This window comes from Rhinopithecus roxellana, chromosome 16 (assembly GCF_007565055.1).
Source record: "Rhinopithecus roxellana isolate Shanxi Qingling chromosome 16, ASM756505v1, whole genome shotgun sequence".
Taxonomy (NCBI): domain Eukaryota; kingdom Metazoa; phylum Chordata; class Mammalia; order Primates; family Cercopithecidae; genus Rhinopithecus; species Rhinopithecus roxellana.
The window spans coordinates 7,656,817-7,680,129 of NC_044564.1; the positions used below are offsets into that span (position 1 = coordinate 7,656,817).

Sequence of the window (23,313 nt, forward strand, 5' to 3'; positions counted from 1 at the left end):
TGGGTGGTGTGACTGGGCGTGTTTCACACTATGGGTGGTCGATTGGTCTGCATTTCCACCCCCTCCAAATACCAGCATCCAACAGAGGCAGATTCCCAGGCTCTGTTCTTGCTAATGAGACCTGTAGGGGCGACTTGCCAGGTGTCCCCTTGAACTTTTTCCTGGCTCCTGGGTGCCCTCAACATCGTTGGTGGCCTGCAGTCTGCTCCATGGCCCCAGTAGGGCTGAGCAGGCCTGTTGCCAGCCCAACCCCGTGCTTGGTCTATGAGGGGCAGAGCATGAGCTGGCTTGGAGCCCTGAGTGGGCACCGGCTTGGGAGGGTGTGGGAAGTTGACGCCTTCCCTAACTGCTCCACGCCTGGCCCCCCGCCTCTACAGGAGCGGGTGGTGAGGATGGCTTCAGGCCCATGCGGGGCCTCCCCACCCCAAAAGCTTCAAAGACACGGGGATGCCAGCCTCTTCCCCAAGATGATTTTATTGAATGCACACAAAGTTCATCCTTGGGTTTGCAAAGTCAGTCCCACAAGTGAAGAGGCAGCAGTGCTCATGTGAACATGGAGCGCTCACCCCAGTCCCCCAGCACAGCCAGGGGGCCTTGGGGTACATACCCTCCTTCCCTGGGGCTGCTAGCGCCTCCTCTGCCCTATCCCGGATGGGGCCTGGGGATCTGCCCAGGGAGTGAAACTGGAATCTCTGTGAAACACCTAAGTGCCCGGGAGGTGCCCCCATGGCCCAGGAGTGACACGGCTCCCCAAGCAGCCAGAGCCCATTCCTGAGGCAGACAGGTCACCGCTGGCCCAGGAAAAGCCATGTGCCAGGATGGCCACCAAACCTCCCTGACCATGTGCAGCATTGGTGGCCTCTTAGACACAGAGGGGGCTCCCTGGGTGACAGATCTCCAGAGACACCCCCCCCCCCCCGCCTTGTCCCCCTCAGACACCCCTGGGTAGACTGTGTGTCTGTCTGACCCATCCCGAATAGGAAATGAGAGCTCGGGTCGAAACGCTCACAATTTCCTGCGTGTCTCAGATGGTTGTTTTCTTAAATGGTCAGGGCATACTTTAACTTGGTTTATGGAAATGAATCAATTTCAAGACTCATCAAATCAATAAGGTAAAAAGGAAAAAGATAAACAATAAAACATTCACTGTAACTTTGGTGATGGTGGCCTCAGGAATTTCTGTGCTGGCCTGGAGCTCTGGGCAGGTGGGGAGGGACTGGCTTCTAGCCCTTCTCCTGCTTCTCTGAGGCAGAGACCAAGTTTGTCCTTTCTACCCGGCTCTGGAGAAGGGGCTCAGGGCCACTGCCTCTTTCCAACCCAGGAAGGACAGCTGCCTCCGCATCAGTCTGAGGCATTCAGCTCGACCTTCGAGTTGATGTCTGGGTCGCAGCTTCTCAGCTTTGCCCACAAAGCGCCAGATGACAAGAGGCTGAGACCCAGCTTTGACAGTGAGAAGAGAACCTGGAGGTATCAGAGTACCAGAGAGTTGGATGAGGGGGTGGGGGCTCCCCCAAAACACTCAGATGGGGGTTTCTATTTTCCTTCTATAAATCAATCAATGTTGCTGGTGCTCGCAGTCCCCGTGCAGGGTGGCTGGGGCTGGGCATCACAAGGCAGTCCAGACCCCCTGGTCCCCAGACCCTCCCAGGTCAGAATCAACTGAAGTTTTGGGGTGAAGACACAGGAAAGAACGTGTATATTGCTAGAAACAGTCTGGAAGTGCCCCACCAGGTAAGTCCTCCAGCCCAGGAGGAGTCCTAACTTCAACCCCAAGCCGCCTGTGTCTCATGCAGAGGAGCTCACACCAGAGGGTAACCCTGACACTTGTGTCCGAGGAGGTGGGCGTGCAGGGCCTGGCTGTGGTGGAACAGGAGAGCTGGGCTCAGAGGATAGGCCTTCGGAGCCTCTCGGGACACTTCCAGGGGGAAGGTGGGTAGGACTTGGTCTGGGGCAATCATTGGCCCAGCTGACCTCTTTAGTGCAAAACCCAATCAAGGGTGCCGAGGACGGGCAACCGCGGGGTGGGATGGGCACTCAGGAACTGGGTTGATTCCCAGACTGGAACTGGTGCCATTCCGCAGGGCCAGACCTCAGAGATGGGCAGTGTGGAGGGGAGGAGGGGGCAGCAGAGAGGGGTCCCATTCCTTCCCAGCAGCAGAACCTGGGCGGAGAGCGTGGCGGGGACCCTCGGAACCGCAGCAGTGGACGGACCCTTGGGCCTTGGTGCATCCCCTGCCCTCACGGCCTGGCTCACTCGAAGGTCTCCCACTGCTTCCTGAGCTGCTCCACCGAGTCTGGGGCCGGGGCCGGGGCCAGGACCGGACTTGGGCTCACGTCTTGCTTGGTTTTCTGTAACAAATCCTCAAAGGGGTCTCTGGCCTGTTGAGGAACAGAGGGCCGCAGTGTTGGCTCCAGGCCTTGGGGGGGCCTGGGAGGCAGAAGTGGGGTGTCTCCAGGCCTCAGGGCCAGCCCCTGCTTGGCCTCAGCAGCCCTGGCACTTGAGCGGGCCAGGGGCAACGTTCGGATCCTCGATGGGGCAACTGCTGGGGGACCCAGCGGCTGTAGGGGGCTTGTGTGGGTGCCCATGGGCATCTGACCAAAGAGGTTGGGCATGGAGAGGGCAGAGAGGTTAGGCTGAGACCTGTGAGGGGCACAGAAGCCAGCGCTGGACAGCAGGAGGCTGGACGCAAAAGCCGGCCCCAGGGAAGCTGGAGGGACCCCAAAAGGCCCCGCTGGTGCGGAGACCAGGGACAGGGTTGGTGGGGCTGCCGGCACGGATGGGACAAAGGGGTTGAGCGGCGGCTGTGGGAACGGGGCAGGTGTCCCCGCAGCGGGGAAGCTGAATTGGGGGGTGAATGGGGTGGCTACATTCGGGGCGGCATGGCGTGGCGGGAGGGTGCTGCCTGACCAGGCTGTGCTGAGCGGGTCCAGGAGGGCGAGCAGGGCATCACTGCTCGTGCCTGCAGCCCCAGGGCTGGGGCTGAGTGGCTGGAGCAGTTCAGTGGGGCCTTGGGGGACACCACCAGGGAGGAGCCCTGGACTCAGGGCAGCTCGCCTGTCCCGATCCACCTGCAGCCGCTCTGAGAAGTCACCAAGTGCGGCGCCGGCAGCCTGGAGCTTGGCCGGGCGGGGAATGGGTGGTGGAGGCACGATGCCCAGCTCTGGGGTCTTCCTGCCTTGGGGCCGGGGGATGGTGATGCTGCCCAGAGTAGGGGTGGGCACCTCCTCCTTGTCACTGGGGTTCAGGATGCTGTCCCGGTTCTGGGGCCTTCGAGGCAGGGCCAGGGAGTTCCCAAGCAGGGCCGAGGGCTTCTCAGGGGAGGCAGCTGGGGGCTTGCTGGGGATGGCCATGTCGTCCTGGCCCAGGCTCCAGAGCTTGTTGTATGGGTGGGTAAGCTTCAAGGCCACTGTCACCCCGCGGCTTCTCTCACTCCCGCCCAGGTCCAGCCTCTGTTGGGAGGGAAGGAGGGCAGCAGTGACCACAGGCTGAGTTGGGACATATGTGTGCCCATTCCTACACCACTCCTGTGTGCTGAATGCATGTTGGGCCTAGGTGTGCGGCTGATTAGCTCCTCGGACTTGGAACAGCTGGGGACTCCCCCAGGTTACCAGCAGAGGACCCAGGTGTGCTGGGACTCCAAGCCTGTGCTCTGGGAACTCAAGAGAACGCTCTCGTCCCTTTACACCAGTGGTGGTTGCCAAGGAGTTTTAGGAAAGTGACTCCAGCTACCGGCTGGCCCTTTTTACTTTTTAGATCGCAGGCACCTGCAATCACCTGTAAGCCTGGGAGGGTGAGTGAGACTCAGGGCCTGGTAGAAGGCACCTTGGCTGGGGAGAAAGGAGGCCAAGTTGGAGTCCTGGCTCTGCCACTTGTAAGCCACATGGCCCAGGCACCAGTCCCCTTCTGGCCCAGGTCCTCGTTCCCAGCAGGGAACACTCATGAATGACTGGAGCTCTATGAACCCCACAGTGTGACCCAGTGATGCAAAGTCAGAAGCCCCCACTTGCAAGTAAGGAAACTGAGGCACCGAGAAGGGATGCGATGGATTGGACGTCACAATGGGAATTACACACTGATTTGCATTCATAATGCAGAACCAAGAACTTTCATCCAAAGGCTCTGCCAAGGAGCCCTGGCAGGGATGGATGCAATCCCAGTTCCAGCAGGGGCTGCAGCCCCGCCTGGGGGTGCAAGGAGAGTGGTTGGCAGCACCCGCCCCCCTGTCTGATGCACACACAGAGTGGGGCAAGTTTCCATCGGGCTCTAGCATCTTCTCCTACTGTCACTGTTAGGGTGGTGTGGGCCCCGGCACCCTGGGAGGGGTTTACAGTCACACTGACCCTAAGTGTTGGCTGAGGGCCTTGGAAAGTCACTGTTTCTCTGTTAGTCTCTTCCACTGTCACATGGGGGTCTGCAGACAGTGTGGGCCGGCAGATCCCCTGCCTTCCCTATGCCGTACCTGATAGTCAAAGGTCCCTGGCTGCTCCCTCAGGTCTTTGGGGGCACGAAGGTCCTCCAAGCTCTTGGCCTGGCCCAGTGGCTGCAATGCGGCCTCCATGTCCAGGTTGTTGAAGACGTCTTCCAGAAGGTCGATGCTGGCAGCCCGGTCAGTGGGAGCTGGGATGGGGCCTGCGGGTTTCCGCACTTGCTGCTCTGGACTCTCTGCCTCGTCGCCTTCCGCACTGTCTGACTCCTTGAGTGTCCGATACGGCTGTGGCCTGTGGGGAGACAGAGCAGAATGGAATCTCCCACCCAGGCCTTCAGGGGAGGAGCAAGCAGCCTCCAGCCCAAGCACATTGAGGGCTTGAGGGGTGCACGCAGGAGCCTTCGGGACAGGAGAGTGTCCCAGGGTCTCCGTGAGGGCAGGAGTCTGGGAGGCTGCGAGGGTGCAAGCTGGGCACGCCGATGGGCCTGGGGGTGTGAACAGGGGCAAGTCGCTTTGGCTCTCACTTGCACTGAGGGGACCCATTTAGTGCCCCTCCCAAACTACAGGTCCTTTCATAAAACTAGCTAGTGGGCTTATGAGCCATTCAGACAAGGTACGAAGAACAGACTGGACTGGAAGGGGGCTCACAGGCCAGCAGTCATGCTCCTCTTACTCCCGCCCTGCTCTGCTGTTTGGTGGCCTAGGCATAGCCACAGTCAGGTTCTGTGAACAGCTCATGGGGAACTGAACTGGGGAAGCTCTCCAGGGGAACTGTCGGGCCTAAGCTTGCCCTGCTAAGCTTGGTTCCAGCTCTGGTCATGCTATTTCTTGCTGTGGGACCTTCGGCAGGTCACTTAACTCTCTGAGCCTCAGGCGCTCAGGTGGTGGTGGTGGTGGTTACATGAGCAAATGCGGTGCCCGGCACACAGCAGTCATGCAGAGGTTGGTTACAGCATCCAGCGCCCACCAGTGAGCATGGCTGTCACACGGGCTCTTCTGCTAACAGCTTTCTATACTTTTACACATCAAAACTTTGCAGCCATTGGCTGGGTGCGGTGGCTCACGCCCGTAATCCCAGCACTTTGGGAGGCCGAGGTGGGCGGATCACTTGAAGTCAGGAGTTCGAGACCAGCCTGGCCAACATGGTGAAACCCTGTCCCTACTAAGATTATAAAATTTTGCGGGGTGTGGTGGTGCATGCCTGTAGTCTCAGCTACTTGGGTGGCTGAGGCATGGGAATTGCTTGAACCTGGAAGATGGAGGTTGCAGTGAGCCAAGATCACAACACTGCACTCCAGCCTGGGCGACAGAGCAAGACCCTGTCTCAAAACAAAACAAAAACGCAAAACAAAACAAAACAAAAAACAAAACAAAAAAACCACAAACAAACCCCACACCACTACTTTGCAGCTGATACAAGTATAGGTAACAAAGGGTTCCACTTGCCTTCCCTTCCCATGGACCTGAGTCCCAGGGCACCACTGGGTAGATGGAGAGGCAGTGCCTGGGTCAACCCTGACCTCTAGTGGAGCCCCAGTGGGACCTGCATCTCACCTTTTTTATTTTTTTATTTTTTATTTTATTTTTAAGATGGAGTTTCACTCTTGTCTCCCAGGCTGGAGTGCAATGGCGCGATCTCGGCTCACTGCAACCTCCGCCTCCCAGGTTCAAGCAATTCTCCTGCCTTAGCCTCCCGAGTAGCTGGAATTACAGGCGCCTGCCACCACGCCTGGCTAATTTTTTGTATTTTCAGTAGAGACGGGGTTTCACTATGTTGGCCAGACTGGTCTCGAACTCCTGACCTCGTGATCCGCCTGCCTCAGCCTCCCAGTGTTGAGATTACAGGTGTGAGCCACCGCACCTGGCCACAGCTCGCCTCTTCTAACCCCAAGTCTGGGGCTGGTCGTGGCCCTAGATCAGGCAGAGATCATGCCCGTGGCACTGGTAACGTGGGGGAAGGGCACCACCTGGCGGTCAAGGGTAGGCTCACAGTGAAGACTGCAGTGAAGACTGCAGGGTGGGGGGCTCATCAAACAATATCAGTGACGGACAGGGACTCCATCATGTACTCTCTCGCTGAAGCAATGCTAGCAGTCCAGGAAGTCGGACTTACACCCCCACTTTATGGATGAGGAATGAAGCTCAGAGATGTTAATAACTCACCTATGTCACACAGCACTCCCAAGGGGTGGAAATGGAAGCCAAGCTTGAGAGGCTTCAAACGTCCCTCACTCACCCTGACCAAGGAATTAGAGACCCTTTAATCAAGATGAGCACAATGAAAAGGTTAAAGTCAGTGTGCTTCTGGAACTTAAGGAACCCATTTTGAACCCATTTTGAGTTAGGATGGGCCAGTTTCTTATTTTTTTTTTTTTTTGAGATGGAGTCTCGCTCTGTCGCCCAAGCTGGAGTGCAGTGGCCGGATCTCAGCTCACTGCAATCTCCGCTTCCCGGGTTCACGCCATTCTCCTGCCTCAGCCTCCCGAGTAGCTGGGACTATAGGCGCCCGCCACCTCGCCCGGCTAGTTTTTTGTGCTTTTTAGTAGAGACGGGGTTTCACCGTGTTAGCCAGGATGGTCTCGATCTCCTGACCTTGTGATCCGCCCGCCTCGGCCTCCCAAAGTGCTGGGATTACAAGCTTGAGCCACCGCGCCTGGCCAGGATGGGCCAGTTTCTTTTCAAACACACACACAAAGGCCTGTACTGACCTCTGAGGTCATGGGCTAAGGAAGCGAGCCCTCGCCATTATTTAAATAATTAAGGCATCAGTTAGTTCAGAGAGGATATGATGGAGCTGGGTCTTGGACTTGATCTGGTGTACTCCTGGCTGGCAGCAGGGTGCCTTTTCCCAAAAGTTTTTTAAGTTGACACATAGATGAACATGTCTTATGCTAAAGGTTCTATTTTTGTTCTAATTAGCAACAGAAATAATAACTAATACATTAAGCCTATGATATCATAGATATTATTGCTTAGGAGAAGGCTAATTTTAAAATCTTTTGAAAAAAATTGAAACAAAGATTTGATATACAGCAAAAGTGATGTGTGATGCTTGGATGACACCAGCTTAGGCCACTACTTTTTTTTTTTTTTTTTTTTAAGGCAGAGTCTCATTCCGTCACCCAGGTTGGAGTACAGCAGTGCGATCTTGGCTCACTGTAACCTCCGCCTCCTGGGTTCAAGTGATTCTCTTGCCTCAGTCTCCTGAATAGCTGGGATTATAGGTGTGTGCCACCACACCCAGCTAATATTTGTATTTTTAAAGTAGAGATGGGGTTTCCCCATGTTGGCCAGGCTGGTCTCGAACTTCTGGCCTCAACTGATCCACCTGCCTCGGCCTTCCAAAGTGCTGGGATTACAGGTGTGAGCCACTGTGCTTGGCAAGGCCACTACTTTCTAAGTGAGGACACTGGGAGGGGAGTGACTTGTCTGGGTCCCCAGTGACGTGGTGGCAGGAAAGGGTCAGGACCCTCTGACCCTGTGGGGTTGATGACAGGGGGCCGAGCAGCCTGGGGTTTATAAGGTCCTTAGAGGAACCCATAGACCACCCCATGGGGAGGGACCTGATGCTGGGGTTTGGGACAGGGAGAGGGTGCAGGGGACATGAGGGAGAGGGAGGGAAAGGCATCTCCTCTTCTGTGCAATGACTAAAACGATTAACATGCTCCCTGGAAGATTGCTGTGGTCACCGTGGGCATCCAGCAAAGGGCACTTTCCATTCCCTTAGAGGCTCCCATTAAAAACACAGAACCGTGTTAACAAGGGCAAACAGCTTTTGTCTGTCTGTCTGCTCAATCCCAGCCCTGAAACACTTGTGGGTAGAGGGGCAAGAACGGGTAAAGAAAGGAGGGTGACAGCAGCTTAATTTTAGGGGTGGCTGGATGGTGGATGAAACTTTAAAAAATCACTACTTGTAATTGGTATGAGGCTTAGGCTATAAATAATAATGATTAAAATTATCTTTAAAAAGTCAGGCAGATTAGAACACTTGGATAGGCTGGCATTCAATACAAACATTTCATATGAGGAACGTTTTGTTTTTTAACTTAAACTCTGACTCCCATCTCCATGGCTTTCCAAGACATGCTGAGATAAAGAAGGACTTGGAGATCAACAACCAGGCTAATTGTAGTCACCAGTTCCATTAGCAATCAAGCACATTTCCATCTCTAAGGGGACCAACACTCGCATATCACCCTGTCACCTTACTCAATTGTCACAGCCCCTGTGGAGCTAGCAGAACGGATGCCCTGAGAGGTGGCACACGGAGGTGGCATCCACCCTGCATGTTGGCACTGGGGCACCGGCAGGCAGCAGCTCCAGACACCCTCCCCCCCGACACAAAGGCAAGCATCACCAGCCCCCCGCTTTCCCCATGCAGCCCCGCAGAGTCACCAAGCCGAGCTCAGGGAAATGGAAGAAGGAAGAAGAGACCATTCAAAGGGAGCAGAGAAGAAAAAGCTCTCGGTGAAGCCAGAGCTTGGGCCCTCTTCCCGCTGGCATTCATCGTCAGAGGAGTCTTCGGAGAGGAAGACCGCGTAGTGTCGTAAGGGCTTTACCAGGCTGGGGCAGAGGAAGACAAAAGAGAAGAGAACAGGCAGTTAGGGGCACCCTCAGAACTTCATGTGCAGGCGAGAAGCAGGCCTCTGGGCTCCATGCCTGGCTCCCTGTGCCAGCCTGGGGTGGCAGCCCCCAGGAGAGGAAGCTCGTTCCAGATAGAAAAGAAACTAAATTTGCCATGTGTCCAGAGCCTTCAACTCATGACCCATCACATAGGACCTAGTAATCCCACTTCCATTTGGTTAACCCTCAAAGTTGGCAAAGAATCACACCTGAAGATGGTCATCACTGGTGTTTATAATATTAAAACATGGAACAACCTACATTGTCAGCAACAGCCAGCTGGCGCAGTGGCTGAATCTTGTCCTTCCACGAAACGCAATGTTTATGAAGACAAATTTAAAGATCAGGATGCAGAACTGCAATCACACCACATTCGCTGTTATCTGCTTATGGAAAAATTCATAGAAAAAAGACTGGAAAGGTACATGGCTAATGTCAATAACAGCCAGTGCAATCATAGGTGATTTCTTTCCCCCTTGCTGCTTTTTATTTTTCTGTGTCTTATATATTTTCTACAATGAGCATATCTACTCCAATAATCAGGAAGAAATAAAAAATAAAAAAGTTAAAGAAAAAAGTGAGCCGTGCAGAAGAGCTCTCGCGAGAAGGCCCTTTTCTGATTAGCGGCTGCTCTCTGGAGTTTCCCTCAGATGCCTCTTCAGAGAGTCTTTTTCATCTGTGATGTGGAAATTAAATATTCATTGTTATAAAAAATGCATCTCCCTTGTCAGCCACCTGTGAGCTCTACCTCTATAAACACCAACACATACACAGCCTGGAGAAACTCCACGCCCGGCTCCCATGAATTATATACTGACCAGGGCCCACCAGAGGCCATGTGCTCAGCAGGGGCGAGCTGGACTAGCAGACCTGGGTTCAAATCCCGGCCCTTGCGCTGGGGAGTAGGTGTCTCTGTGCGTTCCACCAAGAGGCATTTTGAGTCTGCTCGGTGTGAGCAGACCCGGGGTGTTCCGCACCCCTGCCCCATTCTGTGGGCTGGCTTGCTCTGAGGCAAGTGAAGTTTGGGGAGAATATGGAGTATGGAGGCTGGCATAGGCTACCTCCTCTCCCCTCACCCCCCAGCCAAAGCTGTCTCCCTTCTCTGCTCTGTATGCTGGAATTCTTTTGAGGTTTTATTTCAGGAGAGGGCAATGTGTCCAAAAAAAGAGCTCAAGAACCACAGCTGGAGGGTGAGTCAGAGACAGTGGCTGCACAGGGGGACGGGGTGAGTGGCCTGTGCCTGCGCTTTGCTGCAATCCGCCAGGGCTGGTGCCCACCCCAGCACTTGCACATCAGAACCCTCACTTCCTCCCAGAGGCTGGCCAGGCAGACTTTTGTCCCCGAACTGCAGTAGAGGTTGAGGCTCAGGAGGGGAAGCCAGTAGCCCAGGGTTATATAACAGGAGGCGGCGAGTCGCAGCGCTGGGCTCCTCTCTGCTCCCAGGCTGCCTTGCTGGCTGTCAGGGGCAAGACACAACTCAGCCCTTCCTGGACTAGAGAGGGCTCTGGTCCAGGGGGCATTTTCCTGCCTCAGTGGAGAGGCCAGGAAGACCTGACTTGCAGGAATCTTGGGGCCAGGGCACCTGGCTCCTGCCACTTCTACAGCAAAGAAGACAGAGCAGAAAGGCTACCCTCCATACAGCCACCAGAGTCTCTTTCAATCACAAACCCACACTTGTCACTCTCCTGCTAAAACCTACGAATCTGCCATTCTGAACTGTGATCTTGCCGCAGTTGGTGGTATGGTGAGTAAATAAATCTGTGGAGCAAAGCGTTAGGAATAATATGTTCAGACATATTATTTCAAAGTTGTTTCAAAGTTAGGGGGAGCCCACTCTCACTCTAGCACTGACTGCTCTCCTGAGCAGGCGAGGGGCAGAGGGTGGGCAGGCCGTGGGCTTCCACCGCACTCTGGGGAGCTCGTGGGAGGCACTGCTGAGCAGCCATGCCAGGCCTGGGCTCCAAGCAGGGCAGGAGTGACGCTGTGTGTCAGCTCTGCCTACCTCTGCGGCCCTCTCCTGGCCTCCCCTGCACTTCGGCCATGCCGAAGTGACCACACCGGCCCTGGATATTCCCCATCCCTGTCACCTTTGCTTGGAGCACTGACTGCTCTTCGGTCTTGAAGACTCAGCTTAATGGGACTGCTGTGAAGCCCACTGGAGTCTAGGAGCGCTCTCTAGCTGTGCGTCTTAGCACTTCTTAGACACCATTTAGCCTCTTGCCACTGTTTCTGAGTCGAGCTTCTCAAGGGCAGGGCCTGGCTTGTTCTCCTTCTCCCCACCTGGGGTACAGCATGAATGCCGTGGAAGTTTGTGAATGAAAGCCAGCTTGCTGGGGGAACCCCCACTTTACCATCTTCCTGGAGCTGCACCATACTGTCCCCTTTCCCCAGACTGTTCTGAGATGCTAAGACGTGAAGAATGGGACGATGTTTGAAGGTGAGGGTGCCAGGGAGGTAGGGGCAGGCAGAAAGTGTTTAAAACGGTATCAACAAGCAGGCACTGTGCTTTATAGAGGCCATTTCTACCCCTCACAAGAGCCTAACAAGAAGGTGTCACCATACTGATTTTCTAGAGGATGAGGTCTTCATGAGTGTACCCATCCATCTGTCCATCTGAGTACCCAAGCAACAGGCACTCTCAGCCCGCTTGCTGTGGGCAGACCCAGGCTAGCTGTGCACTGGGGCATCACTGGTGAAGAGGTGACCATGTGGCCAAGAAGTGGAGAACGGGGACTGCAGCCCGGACAGTCCACTCCCAGGGTCCTCACTCTCCTGTGAGCGGGGCTCGGGTTAGATGCACACGAGGGGACACCAGCCCCTGCTTGGGCCAAATGGAGGAGGCTCTCCAGTTGCCCTCGTATCCACCTTGGTTGCCTTTCTGACATCTATCTAAGCACAGGCCCCCACCTCTGGCTCTGACAAGAGGGCACAGATCACAGCTTGACATGTTGGTGCAACGCCACTCAACCTGCGAGGAATTTCCGGCTTCACCTAGGAGCGAGGAGCCTCCGTGCTGGGCTGCGCCCTGGCTTCGGTAGATCAGGCAGCCACTGTTCAGGCCAGTGTCACAATCCAGTGCCGCCCATGCTGCTGTGATGGTGGAGGGGGCTGGGGGCTCCCACACTGGCGTGACTGTGGCAGATGGGGGAAGAGAAGGAACCGCAGGTTCCAGTTCACAGGCCACTTTCCTTCTCCAGTCAGATGTACTGACCGGGCCAGGCTGGTTCGGCAATGGTTTCCACAGGAGACCCAGCTGTCTCCAGAATATACCACCCATCTCTTGAGAGTGGCAGGGCACACCCAGATGAGAAATTTGTCATCTGATCTGATGTGGTCAGATCAGAGCTTTGTAAAATCCAGGCCACATGGATGGCGATAACACCAGCAGTACTTACAAGCCTTGGGCAAAATGCTGTCCATACAATTTCTCATGAATTCTTTATTGCAACCCTATTTTGCAGACAAAGTAGCCAAGGCTCAGAGAGGGCGAGTCACTTGCCTGGGGTCACACAGCAGCTAAAGGTAGAGCTGGGAACTGAATGTGGATTCGCCGACTTTCAACCACTACGGGATCTTACCTCTTCAGTTTCCTGGGTCAGAAACAACGAAATAAGAGATAGGGTGTTTCCTCTTTTACTTTTAATGAAAGGTGAGGTTTCAAAATAAACTTACTTAAATTCAGCTGCCCATGTTCTCCCATGAAACATACAGTCATATATTTGTCAGAGATAAAGGATGAACCATTGAAAACGTCCAGGCTTAAATTTTTTATTAGCTTAAGGCAGAATATGAAAAAAAAAAAAAAAAAAAAAGCACCTTTTCCCTCATTAACCCAATTCAGCTACTCCCCTGCAGTCTGCCACCCACCACTTGCCTGGATTTCATTACACACAAAGAGCTATCTGTGAAAAGGCAGGTTGCGGCAAACTTGGCTGCCCAGCGAGGGCTGCCAGAGTTTTGCTTGGCGTGGAAGAAAGGCTGGCCGTCCGTCACGGATCAGACCCCATCGTCCCCCACGGCTGCTCCCGCCTCTGCCCACCTCGTCTCCGCGCGGAGTTCCCATGCAGATGACTTCCCGAACCCCTTCTAATGTTTGGTTTAACGTGTCGCTGGTTAGCGTGCGCGTGTGACAGTGGTGACAGGCGAGGCTGTTCCTTTTTAAATACCATGTCAGAGACACGGCGTCGGGAAGCGGGGATGTGCTCCATGCTCTCTGCCGCACCGGGATCGCACCGGCTTATTTTTTAATGAGGAAGATCTGCATCTCGGGAGTTTTTTTCATGTGTCACATCGCGTGGACAAATCAGCAGCACGTCACGCTGGCCCAAAATGAAATGCTGACAAATGTAGATATTTCAAATTTAATTGACATTTAAATGTACTTGAGATAAAGACGGGGAAAAATCAGCCAGGACTTGGTCTCCGGAGGTGGTGAAGGGGAGCTGGCGATCATTTTTGAAAGGATCACTTCACTCAGGCACAAAGGATCTTCATTTTGTAAATGTCTTGGCTACGCTGTGTCCCTCTGTCATGTGGCTCCAGTGGGCAGGTGCTGACGAGCAGGGACAGGTCCCAGGGTGAGGCTGGGTCCCGCCTGTCTGGTGGGTGCCAGTCTAACTGTCCACTACCCTCCCCCTCCTAGCCAGGCTACCTTGGAAAAGTCACTTCACTTCCCTGAACCTAACTTTCTTGTTGTTTAATTTTCTATTTCCATAGGTCTTTGGCGAACAGGTGGTATTTGGATACATGCGTAATTTCTTTAGCTGTGATTTATGAGATTTTGGTGCACCCATCACTGAGCAGTATACACTGAACCCAATTTGTAATCTTTTATCCCTCACCCCCTTCCTACCCTTTCCCCACCGAGGCCCCAGAGTCCATTGCATCATTTTTATGCCTTTGCATCCTCATAGCTTAGCTTCCGCTTATGAGAACATACGATGTTTGGTTTTCCATTCCTGAGTTACTTCACTGAGAATAAGAGTCTTCTCCAATCCCATCCAGGTTGCTGTGAATGCTATTCAATCATTCCTTTTCATGACTGAGTAGTATTCCATCATAGATGTACCACAGTTTCTTTATCCACTTGCTGATTGATGGACCTTTGGGCTTGTTCCACATCTTGGCAACCTTATTTTCTTATCTGTAAAATGGAGATTCTGTAGCCCTCCTGAGAGTCTTATAGGAAAACTTAAATGCAAGTATTTGTAAAGGGCTTTGCATGGCACTGAGCACAGTGAATATTCCACTGTATTTGTAAAGGGCTTTGCATGGTGCTGAGCACACAGTGAATAATCCACTACTGTCCACATGCCACGTTCACCGGCCAACAAGTAGATTCTGGGCATCTGTATGCTGTGCGGGGTCTTTCCTAGGTGTTCAAGGATAAGTAAGGCAGTCCCTGCCTTCCCAGAACTTTCCAGGCATGGTTAGTGGTCCTCAGCTGGCTATATCTCAGCATATCAGAATTATCTGGGAACCACAGTCTCCTGCCAGAGATTCCACAGCACAGGAATTTCTGAAGTTCCAGCTACTCAAGAGTCTGAGGTGGGAGGATCGCTTCAGCCCAGGAGTTCCAGGTCAGCCTGGGCAACACAGCTAGACCTCATCTTAAAAAAAAAATAGAAGGTGGCTCTGAACCAAGACTGCGGGGTCTCTGGGGGTACAGAGTGGCACATGCCCCATAGAGGAAACTGGAATTGGACTGGAGCTGTTCTCTGAGAGACCCAGGATAAGAGCTAGGACTGTTTTCAGGGAGGAAGAGCTGAAGACAGAGGAAGCTACTGTACATAGGAACCTGTATATTCAGTTGCAGGTGAATATCTACTTAAAAGCAACAACGATAAGAAGAATTATTGTTGCAACAAGTCACGATCACCAGGGTGCTCTGCTTGTTCTGCCTGTCTAGTGAACTGGTTTAGGGGAGGTAGGGGAGATGGGTGAGTGTGCGACACCAGGTCCTTCCCGCCCCACTGGGGACTTGCTTTGCCAGAGGACAGTGGTGGGGGCGTGCCTGCCTCAAGGGGTCTTGGACAAGGCTCCATTTGGGAGGTGATGTGGGAGCGGGACTTTTTTTTTTTTTTTTTGAGATGGAGTCTCACTCTGTCACCCAGGCTGGAGTACGGTGGCACAATCTCGGCTCACTGCAACCTCCGCCTCATGGGTTCAAGCGATTCTCCTGCCTCAGCTTCCAGAGTAGCTGGGACTATAGGTATGTACTACCATGCCTGGCTAATTTTTTTTTATTTTTATTTTAGTAGAGATGGGGTTTCACCATGTTGCCTAGGCTGGTCTTGAACTCCTGAACTCAGGCAATCCATCCGCCTCAGCCTCCCAAAGTGCCTGGCCGGAGCTGGACTTTTAATCCTGAGTATGGGAGAGGTATCATGATGACCTGGACGCATCTCCGAAAGGGGCAGGCACAGGGAACTTGATGTCAGGGTGGGGAGTTCAAGAGAAGAGGCTGGAGGTTGGCAGGGACCAGGTCGTGGAGGGCCTGGAGCCAGTGCAAGGATGAGAGGTTATGTGCAAGTTTAGGGGTGGTGCAAGGCCTTGGGGTGGCAGCAGTCAAGCAGGAAGCATGCCTGGCTGCCCATCCCCCTCTCTTGGGTTATGCCCTTGGCTTCTCCAGCCTTTATTCAGGCATTTATTTAATTACTTCTCAGTCTGTAGGTTCACTCCTTCCTTCTTTCAACAAAAATCATGAATGCAAATTTCACACATCCATACCCATGCTTCCACGGCCACTGGCTGGACACTCACATAGGCAGTGGCCCGAGCACAAGACGTGGGCTTCAGGCTCTGTGGTGAGGGGAAGATGGAGCTGGGGATGCCTTGGGGACAGTTTTCTCTGCAGGGAAGAGGCACTGTGCAGAACACGGCCCCTCACCCCGAGGACAGCCTCTGCATCCTGGAGCCCAGATCTGGAGACTGAGTTCTGGGAACCATGGGGTGCGGGCAAGAAAGCAGTGGCCGTGGGACCTGGCTGCCCAGGTGCACATCCTGGACGGAGGGCACGTCATTCCACTGGCTACAGCAGTGGCTCCCTCATGGCTGAATGCCCAGGCTGTGAAGATTTTTTGGGGAGCAGGGAGTTTAGCCAAGACGACACTTGTGAAATTGCTGGGCACAAAATAGGCACTTGAGAAATGGCGATGTGGCATCTGGAAGAGGCAGAGGGCTCAGGTGGGATGGCAAAGCCTTTCAGGGGTGACTGAAATCAGTCATGTCTTGAGGATGAGGCCCCCGTTCCTAAAGCATCCCCAAGGCTTGGTTTCCAGCTGGAATTAACTCCCCGTGGTGACAGCTCCTGAGAAAAGTCCTTTCCTCCGAGTCGCCAGGCAGAAGCGGTGACAGACAAATGGGTCCCGTGTCTTCCTGGGCTGCTGCAGATCCTTGTGGGGATGCTGGGCGGGCAGAGGTGAGGCATCCTTGGCACTGCCTGCTTTTCCAGTCTAGGTTCAGGCTCCACAGCTGGCTTCAGGCTTGGTTTTGTCTCCAGGGCGCAGAATCCACTGTGTGTGTGTGTGTGTGTGTGTGTGTGTGTGTGTGTGTGAGAGAGAGAGAGAGAGAGAGAGAGAGAGAGAGAGAGAGAGAGAGAGAGAGAGAGTGATAGTGAGAGGCCTCTAGCCCTGCTAATTGGGTCTGTGACCTTCTGCTTATGTGTTTGAATGGCTGGCTGCTCTGGGAGTGGGCCCTGGCACCCTGCCAGGGGGTAGAGCCCAGACAGCTGCCCCTACCCCCTGGGGCTGAGGACCCAGCTGGCATCTTGGAGACTTACTCCTGGGGCTGAGCAGAGTTCTTGGCTCTTAGAGGGCTGGGGATGCACTGGCAGCTTCATACGCACGTCCTAATCACACCTGGCACACAGTAGGTGCTCTTCACCTGTCTGTGGTTGTCACTGGATGCCCCTCCCCGGCCTCCCAGGCACCTGACAGCAAGCCACACTCTGCCTTCACAGATTCCTTTCTTCATTCACCCAGGAAACATCTCCGAGCAGAGGTCTGGTCTTGGCTGTGGTCCAGGAGTTGGAGAGTCAAAGCTGAGGAGGAGCTCACAGACTACTGGTGTGCCTGGTGTGTGTGTGTGTGTGTGTGTGTGTGTGTGTGTGTGTGTGTGAGATAAAGAGAAAACTACAACATGGCAGGTCACTGCCGGATCAGGAGACGCGCAGGGGATTGTGGGCATGGGAGGGAGGAGAGTGGGTGGTTCGTGGGGGAGGTATCAGAGTGCTGAGGCTGTGGCGGCCACCTTAAGAGGTAAGGCCAGAAGGGAGGCCACACGCCCTGCTCACTCAGGATGCCAGTGCCTCCTGTGGGCCTTTTCCCCAGCCACACTCCTGGAGATGTTAATAGGCATCATGTTAAGAAAGGAGGGCCAGGAGACATGCCCAGAACCTCCAGGCTGGTGCCTGGTGGGCCAGAAGGCTGACTCAGGCCTGTTGGATGCCAGAACTCTGCCCATGCACCAGGCCGCCATCCAAATGATGGGCCCACGCCCCGAGGGCAGCTGTGGGGCTGTGCAGGAGGGAAAGTGCTCTACCCTTTCGTGATCCACAGCTGGGAGCAACTGAACTGCCGAGGCTGTGCTGAGCCCAGGCCCGAGGAGGGCAAGGCTTTGAACGTGCACAAGCGGCACGCCAGCTTTTGCCAGAGCATGTGTGCGAGTGTCCAAAGAGTCCCTTGCAAATCATTCTGAGACCTGGACTTCAGGCGGGGTTTTCTCACTAAATGCTTCTGGCAGCTTCTTCTGATCTTATTTTAATCTTCTGGGGCTTTGGTGCCGGGGTCACGCAGTGCAATTCAGAGGATCAGACACTCCAATTCCTAGGCAGGAGGGGCTGGGCATTTGGGGTACAGACTGTCTACCTAGCTAGCATGGCCTGCAAAAGTTTTCCTTGTCCAGAAGGATTCGGACGCATGTTTGAATGCCAGTCACATGTTTCTCTGGGTCCATCAGAACCAGACATCCAGGAGTCCAGTTCTGGTGAGGGTACAAAATAAGGCGGTACAATTCTTTAGAAAGTTGTCTGGCAATATGAAGCAGAAATCTTCTTATGACTAGTTAAGGGTAAAGGCTTTTGGTATTAAAGAGGCATGTTTGAGGCTCAGGTCTGCTACTAACTAGCTGTGTGACCAAGGGCAGTGACAATCTCTTGAAGTCTCAGCTATTTCTGTAAAATAGATCTCATAAGAGCTCCCCCTACATATTTCTCGTGAGGATTAAATGAAATGGTGTACAGAAAGTGCTTAGCACATTCCCAGTTAATGGGAGTTGTCAATAATTCCATTTCTTTTTTCTTTTTTTTAAGAGTCTCACTCTGTTGCCCAGGCTGGAGGGCAGTGGCATGATCTCTGTCACTGCAACCTCTGCCTCCCGGGTTCAAGTGATTACCCTGCCTCAGGTTCCCAAGTAGCTGAGATTACAAGTGTGCGCAACCACGCCCGGCTAATTTTTGTATTTTAAGTAGAGACGGAGTTTCACCATGTTGGCCAGGCTGGTCTCGAACTCCTGACCTCAAGTGATCCACCCACCTCGGCCTCCCAAAGTGTTGGGATACAAGCATGAGGCACCGTGCCCAGCCTAGAATAAGGATATTTACCCTCGCAGTTTTTCATATTAATGAAAACCTGGAAAGGATCTAAAGATCCAGTATGACGGCAATAGTTAGGCAGACCACGAGCGTACGCACAATGAGATCCTCCGCAGTCACAGACAATAGAGGTTACAGAGACACACGGAACAAGTCCACATGCTGGCATATTGCAAGGAAGTTGCAGCTCTGTAAAAGACATGCAGGATAAAGACTGGGCGGGGATCTCCAGGAATGCTAATAAGTAGTGGAATGAAAGTAATGGGATTCAGAATGAATTTGTCTCTTTCCCCTAACATTCCAGATTGTCTATCAGGCTACCAGGTAATTTTCACAAACCAAAAATTACCTGAAAAGAGCAGATTTTGCATGGATCTGGCCAGAGAGGTGAGCTGGGCAACAGCCCTGGGCCCTGGTGGCTGAGTCTGGACCCTTCTTACTTAGTACAGTGGAACTTCAAATAACCAGGATGCAGCCAGTCAAGACCCTCATGTGACTGGAGGGTGTTCAGTATCTCACCCACTAGGAGACAAGGTGTGCAGTGGAAAGAATTTGGCTCTGCGTGCAGGTGGTCAGGAGGGGCACGTCGGATCCACAACCAGCTGCAAGCCCCTTAACCCTTAAGACTCAGAAGACAGCCCTATATCTGGGCTGTGAAGATTAAACAGGTGGCAGATGCCTATAATTATCTCCCTCCATACTCTCAGCAACTCTGTGAGGGCCAGTGCCCCAGCCCCTACTGCCATTTGTTCCCAGCAGGGAACAAATGACTAGCTGCCTGGCAGAGAGATGCTCCCCAGGATCAATGTGTCACTCTCTGCCTTGGCCTTAGTCTGCATACAGTGTGCCACCCTGAGGGGCCCGGCAGCTCAGACCACAACGCTGCCTTTCAGAGCCTGCCATTGGCTCTTTCCAAGCACCCAGTTGGATGGGCAATTCCCCTATATCTGGCAGCCCAAAAGGAAAATAACTTGGGGCCTGGCAGCCGTGCACAGCTCACAGAAACCACCACAGCCTGTTTTATTTCTCTCTCTCTTTTTTTTTTTTTTTGGAGACAGAGTCTTGTCCTGTTACTCAGGCTGGAGTGCAGTGGTGTGATCTCGGCTCACTGCAAGCTCCACCTCCTGGGTTCTAGCGATTCTCCTGCCTCAGCCTCCCTAGCAACTGGGATTACCAGCATGTGTCACCACACCCAGCTAATTATTTGTATTTTTAGTAGAGATGGGGTTTCACCATATTGGCCAGGCTGGTCTTGAACTCCTGACCTCAAGTGATCCACCCTCCTCAGCCTCCCAAGGTGCTGGGATTACAGGCGTGAGCCACCGCACCTGGCCACGACCCACTTTTAATAGGAGGGAAGCTGTGAACCTCACTGTGCTCACTGCCACAGCCATCATCCCCACTAGTCAGAGAAGCACATGAAGCTAATTAGGTGTTAACAGAAAGCCTGGATAGTAGAGAAGAATGGACCAGGCCTCTGTCATCAGACAGCCGATCCTACCATTTTCTGGCCCTGAGAAACCTTGGGCAAGTTACTGAAAGTCTCTCTGAGCCTCAATTTTTCTGTCTGTTCAATGGGAAAGCTACCACCTACCTGTGGGAAAGCTACCACCTACCTCTGACAATCTTTTCTATTTTATTTTTTGAGATAGGGTCTCACTCTGAGGCCCAGGGTGGACTGCAGTGTCATGATCTCAGCTCACTGCAACCTTCAACTCCCCAGGGGTCGAGCAACTCTCATGCCTCAGCCTCCCAACTAGCTGGGACCACAGGCACACGCCATCATGCCCAGCTAATACCTTTGACAATCTTAAGGGATGTTTGGTAAATGTCATTTCTCTTTCCTTCCCCAAGAAGAAACAGTCAGGCACGAGTGCACATGGTTTCTTTGGTGGTAAGAAGACTGAATAGATCCAGTTCAGACTGAACTCCAGCCTTCAGGGAGCCAGAGAGGAAGGGTGGCCTGCTAGACAGGCCATCTCATTTTAGGATGTGGGGCTCTCTCTGGGCAAAGCCAGACTAAAGACAGACCCTCAAGGGCCCCGTTCCAAGGACAGCATCAGAGTGTCATGGAGAGAATGAAATCAAGAATTGTGAATGCTGGCCCGGTCACTTTTCAACTGGGTGACCTTGGGAAGACTGGTCAAATCCATGTTCTGAGCCTGAGCTCCCACTCTGGAAGAAACGATGCTAGCCCAAGAGGGCCTAGAAATCAATGGGTGCTCCACTGCACCCCCTGCTGACTGGTGTCTGACCCACAGCCTCTCCTGTAGGATCCCTCCTACCCTGATCCCTGCCCCAGGGAAGCCCCGGGCATCCCATCAGCTAGCTGTGCTCTGAATAGTAATGGAAGTAGCCAGTACTTCTTGAAGAGATTTAGTAACTGAATATTAACCAAGTAATGTCACCTGAAAAGTAGAGGGAATGTTTCCCCCGGAAATCTTTTTGAAGTCTTCTTCCAATTGTCAACGGCCAGTTTTAAGGGGCTAGGAAACCTACTGTTGATTCAGAAAGAAAATTTGACACAGGAAAATTTCATTTTGGGAAAATGCAAGTCAATCAAGTGTCAGCATGGAAACTCCCTTTTCAGCCCTCCTTTAAAAAAAAATATTACGTGCTTGTGCCTAGTAGGTTTTCAAAGTTACTTGCTGAATGAATGAATGCATGAATGGACAGATGGAACGACGGAGGGATGGACATCAGCTGAGAAGGAAGAAATGAACTTCACGGGTGGACTGGCCAGAGAGTCAGCTATTTCAGGAGACAATCTTGCTCTCAATCAGCCCCATCTTGCTGTCCACAGAGCTGGTTATTTTATTTTTGAGACAGAGTCTCTGTTGCACAGGCTGGACTGCTGTGGTGTGATCTCAGTTCACGGCAGCCTCCGCCTCCTCAGTTCAAGTGATTCTTGTGCCTCAGCCTCCCGAGTAGCTGGAATTACAGGGGTGCACCACCACACTTGGCTAATTTTTGTACTTTTAGTAGAGACGGGGTTTCACCATGTTGTCCAGGCTGGTCTCGAACCCCTGACCTCAGGTGATCCACCCTTTTTGGCCTCCCAAAGTGCTGGGATTATTTAATGTGCAATTGGAAGTGAGAGTCGGGGCAAGAAGTCAGGAGGAATGGATCTCTTCCCTCCACTTCAAAGATCCTGCATCCCCTTCTGCCGCCCTGGTCCTCTAAGTTTCCCAAGCACTTTCATATTCCCAGTGGAGATGAAGATCTGTGATTCAAGAAAACCCAGGCCAGATTAAAGGGCCAGGCACCGAGTCTGTGTGCCCAACACGGAACCACCACCCAACAAAGCCCCATTAGGATCGGGCCCCTGCTGCAGGCCTGGCTTCTCGCATCTCCCAATACAATGCTGACAGATTGGTGGAGCCGGTTTCTTCCCCCCTCCCCTGAACAATATTTTATGAGGAGTCTGTTTTATTAAAATATTTTCCGCTGGATGCTTCCTGTGTTTCAAGAAGTTGGTCCTGCCAGCTGGAGCTGATGACAGTTGAGAAAAACACATTCAAGTGCTGTTGTGACATGGCATTTGGAAGGGGCGGAGCACAGTGGGGGGGTAGGGAGGCAGCATGGGAAGAAGCGTAGAAAAACACCCGGGTTGCACCAGAAATGCCACTGGCATTATGGGAGGACAACCTCCCCTTCCTCGTTAAACACACTTGAACAGAAACCCTTGGAATGACGTCCTGAAACGTACCCCTCTATCTCCTTGTGGGCCCGAGCCGCTGTGACATATGCTCACAGAAAACCTGTCATTTGTTTTCTATCACTGTTAGTTTGTCAACCACCAAACTGGCTCCCAAGCTCCCACTGGTTTATTTCAACCTCAAATATTTCCCAACAGAAGTAGAAAACAGGGCATATTGAAACAACCAACCAACCAACAAACCCGAAAGTGATACTGACACGGCTCAGGTGATAAGCAGTAAAATGGGATCATCAGACACTGGCTCTTTGGCACACACTGCGGAGTCAGCCCCTCTGCCCAGTCTGGAAAGGCAACAGCATAAGTCAATGTAATGAAGAGGTCTAGCCTCTCATCGGGAACTTGGCCACAAAATGGGTAATGCTTTTCTGTAGGATGTGGAGCATAGCTGGTGTTGCAATAGTGTTTCTGTGTAATGCAAGAATATTCTGGATTTACATCTCAGTATCAACAGGCCTGTGACCTTGTATCCTGGTACAGTGTCTAAAAGGTTTAGTCCAGTTTTAAAGGTGTGACTTAAAAGAAATGTGACAAATTTCATTCCCTTAATTAAGGAAGAATCTTTAGTCGGAGGCACTCAGGTGCCATGCAGCATTCTCTCCACAAGGGGGCAATCATAATCCATCCCTCAATGTTCCCACCAGGCTATTGTGCAGAGCAAAACTTAAACTTAATCCAACTTCAGGAGTCCTCTCTTCCAAATTTCTCATAACTTAGCATCCTTGTGTGCAAGCACGTGCACACACACACGCACACATAATTCCAGGACTTTCTGGGCAAAGTCTGAGGGCTGTCTGGGTGGGCTGATTCCTTCCCCTTACTATTAACCAGAGAATCCCAGGGAGCTGAAGTGAACTGAAACTTGGGTTAGGCCCCAGCTTGACAGTTTGAAATCATTTTTCCCCCTTCTCACTCCAATTCTGTCTAGGACCTGCCATGTCCCTTACCTTCTT

The 23,313-nt window shown here is 52.9% G+C and overlaps 1 protein-coding gene across 5 annotated transcripts in view; it reads right to left on the bottom strand.

The window, feature by feature from the left end:
- Nucleotides 1–456: 456 nt before the first annotated feature.
- The window catches only part of DENND1A (DENN domain containing 1A), a 76,709-nt gene continuing 53,852 nt past the window's right edge, over nucleotides 457–23,313 (bottom strand). For 2 of the 5 annotated variants that reach the window (XM_030919515.1, XM_030919514.1), the window contains 3 exons: nucleotides 8,862–8,990; nucleotides 4,461–4,719; nucleotides 457–3,450 (listed from right to left, as the gene is read on the bottom strand). In XM_030919515.1, the coding sequence (XP_030775375.1) occupies nucleotides 2,251–3,450; nucleotides 4,461–4,719; nucleotides 8,862–8,990 (1,588 nt within the window). In that variant the 3' untranslated portion in view covers nucleotides 457–2,250. The remainder of the gene's footprint in view (nucleotides 3,451–4,460; nucleotides 4,720–8,861; nucleotides 8,991–23,313) is intronic. The other 3 variants (XM_030919517.1, XM_030919516.1, XM_030919518.1) reach the window with 2 other exon arrangements.